The sequence below is a fragment of the Onthophagus taurus genome, chromosome 6 (genome assembly GCF_036711975.1).
Source record: "Onthophagus taurus isolate NC chromosome 6, IU_Otau_3.0, whole genome shotgun sequence".
Classification (NCBI taxonomy): Eukaryota; Metazoa; Arthropoda; class Insecta; order Coleoptera; family Scarabaeidae; genus Onthophagus; species Onthophagus taurus.
The window spans coordinates 23,616,588-23,631,291 of NC_091971.1; the positions used below are offsets into that span (position 1 = coordinate 23,616,588).

The window sequence follows — 14,704 nt, forward strand, 5'->3', positions numbered from 1 at the left end:
TGTATATGACTCAATTATTTTATAGTTTAACATTTTATAGTTTTTGGTAGCAACAATCTGTAAAAAAGAGCATGGTATAAAAATAAAAACACCCATGTCCACCCTTTTTCACTTTCGTCCCACTGTGCGGCGCCTGGCTATAGACAATATAAAAACGTAAAAATACGTGAGCGGCTCCTCACTGATGACAATATAAAAACGTAAAAATACGTGATCGGTCACGAAAGTGTTAAATTAGTTTTAAAAGAAAAACGCGATCAAACAATTAAATTTAATTCAGCATAGTGATCACTGCTCGAGAAATAGCAAATCAAGAGGGACGTAGCGTAGTTTATACTATTAACCTAGCTACTATGCGTCAAAAGTTGTGATATATTTCCCGAAGCTATTAAAACGTTAAAAAATAACGAAAAAAATTTGTTTTTCAAAAATTATAAGCGATAGTGAAATTTTTTTCAAGTCAAAATTATTTGAAATTGTGCTGTCTACCCAAATGAGAAAAAAAATTATAGATTTAGAAAAAATAGTGAAATTAGTACTCACATCCGGTATAACCGGAAGTACAAAAAAAACGGTTTCACGTGGTAATAATCCGGTTTAACGGCCTAACTATACATTCCAAATGGTTTTCCAATATCACTAATAATAAAAAAAAATGGGGGTGAGCAACTTCTGAGGAACACCGGTATATGAAAATTTATTTGTTAATACAGTAATACCCCGTAGTTACGCGATAGGTGGGACTGACAGTAGCCGCGTAAATCGAAAATCGTGTAAGTCGAAATTCGATGAATACATATTATAAAATCAAGGATTAATAAACATTAATTTTGTTAAAAAAATGTATGTACAGGGTGGTTCAAATTCGATGTCCGAATCTTTCTCAGGCTATCTCGGAAACTGTAAGAGTTAGAAAAAAAGCAGCTAACATGTCTAGATCTTTTTTTAAATAAATTCCAATGTCGAAAACCTAAAAGCGCTATCGTTAAAAAAACCGCGTAAGTACGGGGACGCGTAAGACGGGGTCGCGTAAGTCGAGGTTTTACTGTACTCAGTTCAATCTTATTTATATTTGTTATAGACATCGACGCATATTTGATAAAAAAAAATTGATTTCTGGGTTTTTCAGGCATGGTTTATTATAGTGATATTAATAAGAATGAACATATTTATAACAAAATTGAGAAAATTCGAGAACGGATGGAGATATCGAGATGTAGTTTTCACTAATATTTAGCAAATTTTATGGTGATTAAGGGTCTGTGAAATAAATAGTACCGTTCCATTTAACTTTTTATCATAAATCACAAAAATATGTATCTAATCGCTGCAGATAACGCCCTCTAGCTTATTTATTTTAAACGAAACGGTCTTACTGAAAATATCTTTTAAAAGCATAAAATGCTCTTTCAAACTAGACCAAAAATATTTAAATGGTCCAGGAAATATAAAAATGTACACATTTGAAAACGCATTGGCCTCCCCCTCCCTTATTATAACAATTTAAAAGTAGTAGCTGGAGTATGAATATGATATTTCTTTCTTAAATAAAAAATATAACGTTAAATTAAATAAATCATTAATTGATTATAACTATTTATAACACAGAAATGATAGTCCATAAGGCATTCCGTATCAACAGTAACACATTTCCGCTAATATTATTTTATTATTTTATATTCCAAGTAAAATCTTGATGAAAACGTTATTTTTATAAAACTCAAGGTTTACATGCGGCTACATATTTCTCACATTACGTAATTTTTGATGATTTAACAACTAGATTGCTCATTCATTGTTCGATGTTTAAAAATTAAATTAACCTGTAAATTTCTAATAATACATAAGTAGTAAAATAATACATTTCAAAAATTAAAATATTATCTAATATATTAAACTAAAATTAGAACTAAAACTACACTAGAAACTTTCGGGTTTTGCCCTGCGTCTTTTTATAAAAGGTTTGACGTTTCGGATGTCATGTTGCAACCTTCTTCAAAAACTGGTTCGAAGTGAAGTGTCACTGGTTGCAACATGGCATCCGAAACGTCAAACCTTTTATTAAAAGACGCATGGCAAAACCCGAAAGTTTCTAGTGTTAGTTCTAGTTTTAGTTCTAATTTTAGTTTAATTCACACCGGCCGTGAAAGCCTTCGTACTTATATTATCTAATATACTTTCGCAATCTTCTAATAAAAAAGAAAAACACTTGAGAAAAACATCGTTAAATAAATCTTACAATCTACATTGTTGAAAATATATCTAAAAACATGTTATTTTAGTAAACTTTTAGATTTACAATAGTGGTAAAAGCGTTAAATTCGAAATACTGTTCAAAGTATTGCAAAATTTAATTGAAATTTTAGATATGAATTTTTTGCATTCGCTGATATAATCATTAATAATTTAAAAAAGGAGGACTACGAATATCTTCTTCAACGCTTAGAAAATAGATTTATTCATGGCAAACACACTCAAGAAGGATGCGAGTTTCACTCAACTGGAAAACCCACATACTCGTCGACTTCTTTATGCATGGATTATTTCTGTTTCTTTTTAATTCATAACTCAAAATCACACGTTACGTCGAAATGTTCAGTAATTACAACATACTTTACCAAAAACAATTTTAAGCCAACTTACATCCCGGCTAAGAAAAAAAATTAAAAACAGAAAAAATGAGTGTATAAACAGCCACATAACGACATTAACTCACGATAAAGAAACAAACTACTCATTGTTTACACAGGTTAATCTAAACAGTAACTCAAATGCCGCTTATAAACAAATCAAATGGAAGCTGTGCTAGCTGGTTTAAAAAAATATACAGGGTATTTCATCAGGAATGGTACATACGTCAATATGTTATAGATTTGTTCATTTTAAGCAGAAAAGTTCCTAAAAACATGTGCTCAATTATCAAAGGTAACTGAGATTAATGCATAAATTGATATCACGCACGGCTGTTGTGAAAAAGCCATTTCTCAATGTTTGACATATTGATTCATGCAGAATATGCTGATATGGTGTTTTGTTACGGTTTCTGTAATGAAAATGCACATGCTGCTCGTCGTGACTATAGGACACGGTTTCCTAACCGAGTGCTACCAGAACATTCATGCATTTACTCGAACATTCAACAGATTCTATGAAACTGATTCTATTCCAAATACAAGTCATTCTCAACATGCAGGTGTGCAAACTCTGAATGAAGTTGAACAAATTCTTCAGTCGGTAGAACGCAGTCCATCTACCATTACAAGAAGACTTTATGCTCGTCTTGGTGTTCCTCATGTAAAAGTATGGAGAACATTGCGTACTCATGGCTTGTATCTATTCCATGTTCAACCAGTACAACACTTTGAACCAACAGACTTAACCGCCGGTTGGTTCCTGTGATACTTTTTACTGATAAAGCCACTTTCACCCGTAATGGAATCAATAACAGTCGAAATGATCACTGTTGATCTGAGGATATTCCGCATGCCAGTGTTGAAACAAATTTTCAGGTACAATTCTCTGTGAATGTATGGCGTGGAATGATTGACAATAATTTAATTGGGGCTTTCGTACTACCCGAGCGTCTAACAGCGGGAAGATATTTAGAGTTATTGCGCAATGAGCTTTCAAAACTGTTAGAAGATATTCCTTTGGCTACCAGAGCCAATATGTTCTTCCAGCATAATGGGGCCCCTGCTCACTACGGCCGTCAAGTGACGCAATACTTGAACCAAACCTTTGCGGAACGGTGGATTAGTCGTGGGATTAAGGTCACCGGACCTTAATCCGTTAGATTACAGAATGTGGGGATGGCTGAAAAGCGATGTTTATCAAGTATAAATAAACACGCGTGATGATCTAATCGCTCGTATTACGGCCAGTGCTGCACGAATCAAGGCACATCAGGATAAATTGCAGCACAGTGCGTGATATCTTCAAGAGATCAGCCAAGTGCATCGAGTTAGGCGGTGGGATATTCGAACCCTTTTACAGTCAGAATTTCGATATTTTATGTACACATTTAAATAAATCAGTTTATGCATTAACTAGCTGTATTTCAGTTACCTTTGAGAATTGAGCACATGTTTTTAGGAACTTTTCTGCTTAAAATGAACAAATCTATAACATATTAACTATAACATATTAAGTACCATTCCTCATGAAACACCTGTATATACAAGAATTTGGTAATCATTTATAGAACGTGTTTCAACCAAATAATCCATCAAATGACGCCAATACGACGATGAATGAAGTTCAACGATGACGCAATATACAAACAAGTATTTGCTTAAAACCCAGGGCGTACCTATTTACTTACATAGAAAACATGGTCAACTTGGAAAGATCGGGAATCGTCATCTGGGGCAATATTGATGAAAAATTCTTTAAGTTCTTCCGAATTTATATGTTGTTCTTCCGAACAATTGAAAAGACCAAGAGTACTTATTAGTGCACTTATTGTTAGACAAAAAAATCGGGCGATATTTGAAACAGAAACTAAAGCAGAATATTACAAAATATCAGTTTTCATCCCATTCTTAGACAACGTCATATTGCAATTAGATGACAGATTTATTACCCCTACGTTATTATGACAGATATGAGAAATATCGCAAAACAAAAGCGATGCGGTATTATCCAAGCTATTAAATGATGTTGTCAAAATTATAGCTCATCTTCTAAGTTTCTGAGATAGCGGGAATTTTATGTTCCTCAATGGCACTTACGCCCCCTAGCGGTCGAATTACGAACTTCGAAATAATTTCCAGCTATTTCTCTTGGCCACTTTACCTATAAGGATCTTTTTCCCAAACCTCTAGGCTTTACCGTTGGCGAGATACAGCCGTTCCATACCCTTAACGGGACACCCCTGTACAGGTGTTCTATTTAAAAAAATAAAGTAGGTAGCTACTTCCGGTATAACCGAAAGTGCTAAAAATCTGAAAATATTTTAGTCGAAGAGAACTCAATTGATAATACTTAAATCTGAATTCTCAAATTTTTATTACCAAAGTTTGTATTTTTTACGTTATGTTGTTATTTAAAAAAAAGATTTATCTTATTTGTTTATTTCGCAATAAACAATGTTATACTATACATATGAAACAAATTTTATTCCACATTCTGGATACACCACTGTATACCAGTAAGAAGAATCACAATTGCAGCTAGAACTTAAAAAGAATATAGTGAAAATTATATAGAAAATGCGTAATTCGTGCGAACAGGTTTGGATAGACGTACGAATTGGTTCTGTGAAATGTGTTGTCGGTTGTATTTATAGACCTCTTACAACTAATAATACAACTTTTAAACAGCTGTAAGTTTGTTGGATATGGTTGTTGTATCCGATGAGGTGAATGTGAGAAAAAGCGGGGTGCTTCATTTGGAAATATCTGACCACGACTTGGTCTTTTGTAAGTGTGCTATTCAAAAACACAATCATAAGCCGATGTGGTTCACTTTTCAAGACTTCTCTTCTTTTAATTACAACGATTTTATTACTGCGCTGGAAAGCACTCCTTTCGACAATATCTACCATATAGAGTCTGTGGATGATAAGGTTGAATTTTTTAATACATATATTCTTCTTTTATTCGATGTGTTTGCACCCGTGAAAACTGTAAAGGCTAGTAAACCGAAAATGCCATGGTTGACTGACACTGTTAAACTGCTACAACGACTTAGAGATAAGGCTAAATTTAGATATAAACGTACTAAATTGGACACTCACTGGCAATACTATAAGCAGTTGAGGAACTACACTACTCTCGCGATTCATAATGAAAAAAAGGCTTATTTTGAATATTTACGAACACACTCTGATAGTAAAACCTTGTGGAAAACGTTTAAAAAAGTGCATGTGGTTCCTAATAGAAACACTGACATACCGTCTCATTTAAGAGATGCCAATTTAATAAATCAATTTTTCATCAATGGTGTCCCGGTCAGTAGTGATAATTTAGCTGACACTATTAAATTTTACTCGTCTACTTCACTAAATGGGACTAACTCTCCATTTGAGTTGCGAGTTGTTGAGCAGGAGACGGTCAGGGATTTGATTTTTGCCATTAAGAGTGGGGCTTATGGTTATGATCGGGTATCTGTTTCTATGTTGAAACTGGTGATTCCTCAACTGCTACCTCATATTACTCATATTATAAATAGTTGCATTACTAGTGCTTATTTTCCTAAGTTGTGAAGGTCTGCGATTGTACTGCCTTTACCTAAGGTGACCTCACCTACTGAGTTTAAAGATCTGCGCCCTATTAGTATATCACCAACGTTGAGTAAAGTCTTAGAAAAAATTGTTAATAAGCAGCTTACGAGAATTTTTAATTGAATATAACATTCTGCCTGATGGACAGTCGGGCTTTATGCCTGGTCGCAGTTGTGCCACTACCTTATTAAATGTTACTGATGATATAATAAGGGCTAGGGATGAAATAAATTCACTATATTAGTGCTTTTGGACTTTAGTAAGGCTTTTGACACTGTCAACCATTCTATTTTGTTATCAGTTAGTGCGAGTGGGAGGCGAGGTCACTGAGGTTTCAGACTTTATGAATATAACTAGAGGTGTACCGCAGGGCTCCATTTTAGGACCTTTATTATTTTGCGTATACACTGCTTTTATGCATTTATTATTTTGACACACAAGTATATTTATATTTTGCCCGAAAATTTATTACTGCTATGGCAAAGGTTAATGAGGACTTAAGTAGTTTGAATACATTTTCAGTTGCTCATTCTTTAAAGTTAAATCCTTCATAAAGTGTTGTGTTACTATTTGGTAATGAGAAGAAGGTTGAACACCTATGTCAAAATATTGACATTAATATTAATGATCTTTCAATTCCTTTTGTTGATGAAGCTAAAAATCTTGGGGATAGATAAGTAATATAATCGAGTGAACGAGCGTTCTATTGCATTTACGCTCGTTCACCGGACGTTTCAAAATTTTAAATAAAACAATAATAATAGTACGAAAATCACTGACATTTAAACGTCAAAAATATTTCTGACAAAGATTGCAAAGCCTACTAAGATTTTTTCATTAAAAATTCATTCCAACTTTCGATTAACAACCCTACAGCTTAACAGTTAGTGTTTGCTTAATTATTTTTTTTCTCAGAAATTATTAAATTTTCGAAGAAAATCAGAGAGACAAAAAAGTTTTGGAATAGTTTTATCTATCTAACTGAAATTTTTCCAATGTATTTATCATCTTCATAAAAAAAATCTAGGCATAAATTGAACGGGGGTGGTTACATTTATTCATATATCAAAGTACCCTTAAAATTCACTAAAGAATCACCCCTTGAAGTTTGTTGCAGTCATTCAGATACACCCTGTATATCTAAGATAATAAAATTGGTGTTGCCTTCTGTAAATTGAAGGTTTTATACAGGGTGCCTCAGCGAGACCGGTCATTAGACGTTTCTGGGGTTCTGGCGAAAATAAAAATTACGATCTTTTCGACTAAAATATTTTCAGATTTCTTACACTTACGGTTATACCGGAAGTCGCCACCTATTTTGTTTTTTTAAATGAAACACCCTCTATATTTTTACATATTTGGATTTGTCTGTTTTGAAGGTTTATAAATAACTTTACTTTTTGCAATTTCATTCGGTCGTTCTCGAGTTATTCGAATTTTTCTAGAAAAATCTGCTCCAGCAGACATTTGTTCAAAAGATCAGAGAGCACTCAATTTTTGGGATATCGATTTAGGATTCACAACATGCTTAAGCAACATGATGGAGTATGTTTTGGTACCGAGAACGGCTGTCTAGAACGTTTGGTCACTTTACTATGGCGCGTTAACTTTTCAAAATTTGGAAGTACCATAACTTCATTTTTTTAAATGGTACCCCCCATATTTTATTACATAGTCGTCTTCGGTGTCTCATTCTACATCTTTTATATCCCATATGTCCCATACCTATCATTAATAGTTTGGGAGATAATTAGGGTTTTTTGAAAAATGCACACATATCATATGGATATTTAGCCTAGTGTGCCATGAAAAACAAGCCTTCTCAATGAGTTCTTGTCAAAGACTCACTTGTTTACGTCACTTGATGCATGTGAGCTAATAATTATCTGTTAGGTCCCAAATATTAGTACTGAAATAAATTAAAATCGATAACAATAACGAAAGTAATATTTACACAAATCAAGAAATTCTTAATTTATTTTTTATGCATGAAAAGTGCGACAAAGTTCATAGTATGATTCCCAGATCTTCTTTGGCAGCTCGAATTGAGGTGTTGGGACTGGGCTCGAAATAAGCCAAGGTATTCACCTCTTCCGTTACATTATCTACTACATTTTTTGGTCAGTGATTAATTCGTCCAAAATGCAAAAAAATTGCTTCTATAAGTAGGAAGGCTTTCACGGCCGGTGTGAATTAAACTAAAATTAGAACTAAAACTAGAACTAACACTAGAAACTTTCAGGTTTTGCCGTGCGTCTTTTAATAAAAGGTTTGACGTTTCGGATGCCATGTTGCAACCTTCTTCAGAAACTAGTTCGAAGTCACTTCGAACAAGTTTCAAACCTTTTATTAAAAGACGCACGGCAAAACCCGAAAGTTTCTAGTGTTAGTTCTAGTGTTAGTTCTAATTTTAGTTTAATTTGCTTCTATTCTTCTAAATTTACCTTTTGTCATCGGAGGTAAATGTGGATAACTTTCATTAAACATTCTGCAAGTTCTACTAAGAACTTTGTCGCACTTTTCGTGCACAAAAAAAAATTATGGATTTCTTCATTTGTATAAACATTATTTACGTTATTAACATCCATTTTAACTGGTTTTAGACTCACAAGCATCAAACAACGTAAATCAGACTTTGACGTTTGTCAATAAGTCATTAAACATTTGTTTTCCATGGCACACTAGGTTAATATCAATATGATATGTGAACATTTTTCAAAAAACGCTAATTATTTCTCAAACTATTAATGTTAGGCGTAGGACATATGGAGTATAAAAGATGTAAAATGAGACGCCGAAGACGACTAAGTAATAAAATATGGGGGCCAAATTTCAAAAGTTAACGTGTCATAGTAAAGTGACCAAACGATCTAGACAGCCGTTCTCAGTACCAAAACATACTCCATCATGTTATTTAAGCATGTTCTGAATCCTAAATTGATATCTCAAAAATCGAGTGTTCTATGATTTTTTGAACAAATGTCCGCTGGAGCAGATTTTTCTAGAAAAATTGAAATAACTCGAGAACGGCCGAATCAAATTGCAAAAAGTAAAGTTATTTATAAACCTTCAAAACAGACAAATCCAAATATGTAAAAATATACAGGGTGTTCCATTTAAAAAAATAAAGTAGGTGGCGACTTCCGGTATAACCGGAAGTTCTAGAAATCTGAAAATATTTTAGATGAAGAGAACGTAATTGATAATACTTAAGTCTGAATTCTCAAATTTTTATTTTGGCCAGAACCCCAGAAACGTCTAATGACCGGTCTCGCTGAGACACCCTGTATACTTTTAGAGCTGTTCTCAGTATTGCTATGAAGAAAATGCTTTGTCAGTGTTTGATTTTGTCACTGTTTAATTACTGTGTGCCGGTATATGGGCCCTGTGTTGATTCTTTTACCGCGAATAGGATCCAACGAGCGCAAAACGCTTGCATTAGATTTATTTACGGCATTCGTAAATATGATAGAGTCTTCTCCTATCGTTTAGTAGACCTAAATTAGTTAAATATGCGTGGTCGTTATTTGCTTTCATCTCTCTGTTTCTTTCACCGATTGCTGAGTACCGGTAATCCGCCATATTTGCTGAGGAAGATTAGATTTCGTGGTGACATTCATTCCGTCAATATCCGAAACCGAAATTTAATTGCTCTACCACTTTTTTTGAAAGATCTTTTACTTATAATATTTATTCGCTTTATGGTTCCGTTCCGGAGAGTTTACGAGGTTTGAGTACAACGGCGTTCAAGCGCGCCATGTTTCGGAATCTGTTTGAGGAGCAGTCTTAATGATTATGAGCGTTTTGTAATTTTAAGCACATGCGTACATTATTGAATGAACTGTTTTATATTTTGCTTTTATTTTGATTTTTTTTCCTTTATATTTTTAGGCTTGTAATTAATATATTTAGCATAGCTGTGGTCAAGGGATATTTGTAAACTAGAGAGGGGTTTTACCACTCACCTGAACTATCCCTTGTGGTTCACCTACATGATTATGTTAATATTCAGAATTTATTATTACTTTTTTTTTATTATTATTTTATTTGTTATTAGTTATTATTGATTGTTTTCTTTCTTCTTATTATTGATGGGTGAATAAAAGTATTATTATTATTATTATTATTACTACTCAAACAAAATTGTTTTATGTTGTAATTTCGCTTTAAAATAACACTTGCATTGCACTTGCATTTCAAAAAGATTAGATAACTATTTGATAAAAAACACTGATGCAAACCGGAAATTATGTAATTTTAAACCCACAAAGAATTAATCACTAGCAACTAACAAAACATAATTAAATGAAACTTGTAAAAATGACAGTTTGTATAAGTAATTTATCTAGAAATACACTAATTGTGTATGTTATCTATGTTTATTAAAGAGATAACAAGATTATTTTAAGGATAATTTCTGTCAAAATCCATATTAATTTTGATTAATTACCTATAAAATACAAAAAAAAGCTTACCTGAAAATCTTTAATTCCTCCTTTTATTCCTTGAAGTGTAAAATTGATATCGCAATCGCCAGCATAGCTACAAAAAATAATATTAAAAAAAGTTTCATAAATTTTAAGGGTTATACAATAAATCTAAATCCATGATAATTTCACTTCTTGGCATGTTAGCATCATAGACTTTAATTCCTCCAATTCTGGGTGGCTATAATAAAATTAATTTGTATCATAAGCAATGAATACAATTGTTGAAGAAATAAAGTTTATATAACTTACCACACTTCCTAGAATAATACGTTCAAATTTAAACGACCCAAATTTGTCTAAATTCTTAGCTAAAATGTGTTGAATTTTATCCCTGATTAATTCACGAACATAATGGTTAACATTTGGCCAACATTGTTTGAAAATCTTAAAAGGAATAAAAATAAAATAGAATTAGTAAGATTAGAAATAAAAATGTATTACCTTATTAATCCATTCAGCTCTTTCTACATCTGGAAAATAAACCTAAACCGAAACAAAAAATTGTCGTTACAGATTTTAAATAATTCTTTTCATTCTTACCCAAGCTGGTAAATCATCAATTCTAGCTAAAATAACATCTTTTTCATTAGTTAAAGCTGAAGCTTTAGCAATATCTCTTCTTCTTTCTGATTCTTTTTTATATTGATCTCTGATTACCAAAAGAGCTACAGGACCAATTAACCAAGCTACTGACCATTGTAAATAACCAGCAAGATAAACAAATCCAACTACAGAAGCCTGAAATAACAAAAAAGAATTTTGATTAACATCAAAAATTAAATTGTTAAATATAAATGTATTTATATAATTGAATCACCCTGTAGATCCTAGAACAATTCCATGGGAAAATTATACAATATTTATTTAATGATAACATTAATACAACGTAAACACTAATATTACCTTTTTTAAAATGGAATAAACGGTGCCTTTCAAACTTATTCCAGCTACACGCTTTTCACCAATATCTTTATTATCATCCTTTTTGTTCTCCTCATTCATAATGAGTGTTTTAATTTATTCCTTTTATTCAATGAATCGACCTGAATCAATAAATTGATTGAAAACGAGGTGGTCGTAAATCAATTAGAATGGAATTAAAAGGTATTTTAAAAAAACCTTTAAACACCCCAATGTATGATTTATAACCCCTTTTTTTATTAAACAACCCTGATATTTTCTTGTTGCAATCACGGTTAATCTAACGTAAACAATTTGACTACTTTCTGTCGCCAAATAACCCGCACTGTTGTTATTACAGCTGATGTCATACCTTTATAAATAGAAGCTTATATCGACAAAGTTGCTTTTTTTAGTTTTGGTGTTTATCTTGGATTTGATTATAACATGTGGATTAAAAACCCCTGGAAGGTAGACAACCAAAATTACAACGATATAAATTAAGTTGACAACAATAATTTATAATAAAAAATTGTTATTTTTTGAATGTTGTGATAATGTTATATCATACATTTATTCAATTAAGGTATTATTTAACTAATCAGAAAAGGCAACGAGGATCAATATTTTTCGGGAAGAAGATATTGTAAAAATGTTGTTGCTGACCGAGCAGCTTATTTAGTTAGAAATGTAAATGAACTGTTTTGAGATAAATTGTAAAGTAACACTCGTAAAATAGAAATGAATCGTGAAATTGAATATGTTTATTGTCCAGTTAATAAATTGTTTTTCGTAACATTGTGGCAAATTAAGGTAAAAATTAAAAAAAAAAATTTATTTTATGAAAAAGCAGAGTTTATTTCATTTGTCTGTCTTTCTAAAAATTTTCTAAAAACATTGAACATCAGTCCACAGATATTGAATATCTTTGCCTTTTGCCAAGTTTACGTAACGTTTTTGTATAATGGTTAAAGAACATTTTATGGTTCGGTTGCAAACTAGATTTTAACATCAATTCACTTAAATCCTGCGATTTAGATTTTAACTTATTTGTCCTACAGACAATCAAGTAGCTGTTAGGACAATCACAGCATCTGCTACAAATAGAGCTTTTAATATCATATTTGATATGTCCTTTTTGAACCAGCAGGTGTAAATGACTAATTTACAGGGTTATGATATGGATAGTTTTCTGCCATAATATAGGTCAATAAAGTGAATGACTTTTCCATTGATGAAACTGCGGACATAGTTAATAGACTTTTATGCGATGTCGATGGAATTCAGGCAGAAATTTTAGGATTTACTATTACTATATTGATAAGAATCAAGATGTATATTCTGTAACTTGACATCATTCTTGCCAATATATTGAGTTATGTTGCTATACTGTGTGCACGTAGGGGAGTAGATTGCGCCGCAATTGACTTAGAATAATCAAATCTTCAGTGTAGTACTCGGTGTTTGGGTTGGTATATGTCACGTGTGCCATAATATTATGCCAGCACTTCTCCAAGATGTTGGGGTAGGCATTTACCCAAGCATTGCATAGTATAGCGACATACAGCGCTCTTCAAGTTAATGGTTTCTAATAACTTAACACCGTATTTCCGATAAAATAATTTTGTCAGTCTAATGGCATTTCGGCCCATAGGCTGCAAAAGTGCAATACAATTTGGTGGAAGAAGTAATGTTGTAAATTGTCCATTCTCATTAGTCAGCAACATGCTAGAAAGGTAAATTGAGAATCCCTCACCATCGATTTCGTTTGACATCTACTTCGTCTGTTCGCTCGCGGTCTCCACTCAAGCAACCGTTTTGTCCACCGCTCATTCTTCATTCGCGCGACATGACCAGCCCAATTCCACTTAAGCTTTGCCGCAATGTTGACCACATCATTTACGTCAGTTCTTCTTCATAGGTCTTCATTTCGTATGTAGTCCCTAAGAGTTAAACCCAGGATCGACCTCTCCATCTATCTTTGCGTTACTTAGATCCTCCTGGCAGTGGCTACCGTTAATGTTAAAGTTTCGGACCCTTATGTCATAACCGGAAACACGCATTGATTGAAAGCCTTTCTTGGCCGTTTCTCTTGAAAATGTCTCTAAGTTTCCCGTAGGATGCCCAAACGAGTGTTATCCTTCTGTTTAGTTCGCTTGTTTGACTATAAAAGTGCTTTTTATAGCAGATAATGTTAAATTTTAAAGAAACTTTGATCCGCTTTAGCTCGCCAACGAGGCATTTTCGACCCCATGTATATTAAGACTTTTCATCTTAATTTTTGATGTATTACCTGCCCTAGAAGTCTGTCAGCGGTTTTTTGAATCAGCCTGTATACAGGAAACCTGTCCCGAAACTCAACGTCAAGCGGGCACCGGGTGAGAAGCCAACCCATACCTGTTCTGGTAAAAATAAGAAAAAAATATCTATGTCTCTTAGTTAAGTGGTAATAGACATATTTTTGAAAATGTTAAATATCGTTCCCGTACATCATATCTTTAGGTACTACGGTCGGAAATGTTCGCAATTTAATAGTGATTTTTTTAATAATGTATTCCTCATGAACCATGCTACTATAGCAGTCACAAATCGAATAACAAAACTCGTTAGTTTTGCAAGAAAAAGTATCAGTTTGATTGAGTTAAGATTGAAAGAATTTATGTCTACTAAGTTTGACACACAATTTCTAAACAAAGGACTAGTACAACACCCTTGGCAAGTTATTTTAAAAGATGGTTTTCAAAAATATGTCTATTACTACTTAACTAAGAGACATGGAGTTTTTTCTCATTTTTACCAGAACAGGTATGGATTGGCCTCTCACCCGGTGCCCGCTTGACGTTGAGTTTCGGAACATCCTGTATTTATGTATAAAATATACAGTATCCCCATTATCGAGTTACAAAGAGGAAAAAAAAATTTATTACTGATTTTTTAAACTTATGTCAGCATAAATAATGCGTCGGATAAGTTCAAACCACTAAATCGCACGAACTTTATATTCTAACTATAGAAGTTAACTAATTATTCCCATTTTTATGTAAAAATTATACTACTTTTCCTAAATTAAAAATTTTTCAAGTTCAACTTA

At 32.8% G+C, this 14,704-nt stretch overlaps 1 protein-coding gene across 4 annotated transcripts in view; it reads right to left on the reverse strand.

The window, feature by feature from the left end:
* The window catches only part of LOC111418746 (extended synaptotagmin-like protein 2), a 44,265-nt gene extending 32,217 nt beyond the window's left edge, over positions 1-12,048 (reverse strand). For 3 of the 4 annotated variants that reach the window (XM_071197133.1, XM_023051406.2, XM_023051407.2), the window contains exons 1-6: positions 11,617-11,980; positions 11,254-11,451; positions 11,155-11,196; positions 10,963-11,097; positions 10,815-10,891; positions 10,699-10,765 (exon numbers count right to left, since the gene is read on the reverse strand). In XM_071197133.1, coding sequence (XP_071053234.1) covers positions 10,699-10,765; positions 10,815-10,891; positions 10,963-11,097; positions 11,155-11,196; positions 11,254-11,451; positions 11,617-11,715 — 618 coding nt within the window. In that variant the 5' untranslated portion in view covers positions 11,716-11,980. The other variant, XM_071197132.1, reaches the window with a different exon arrangement.
* Positions 12,049-14,704: the final 2,656 nt, after the last annotated feature.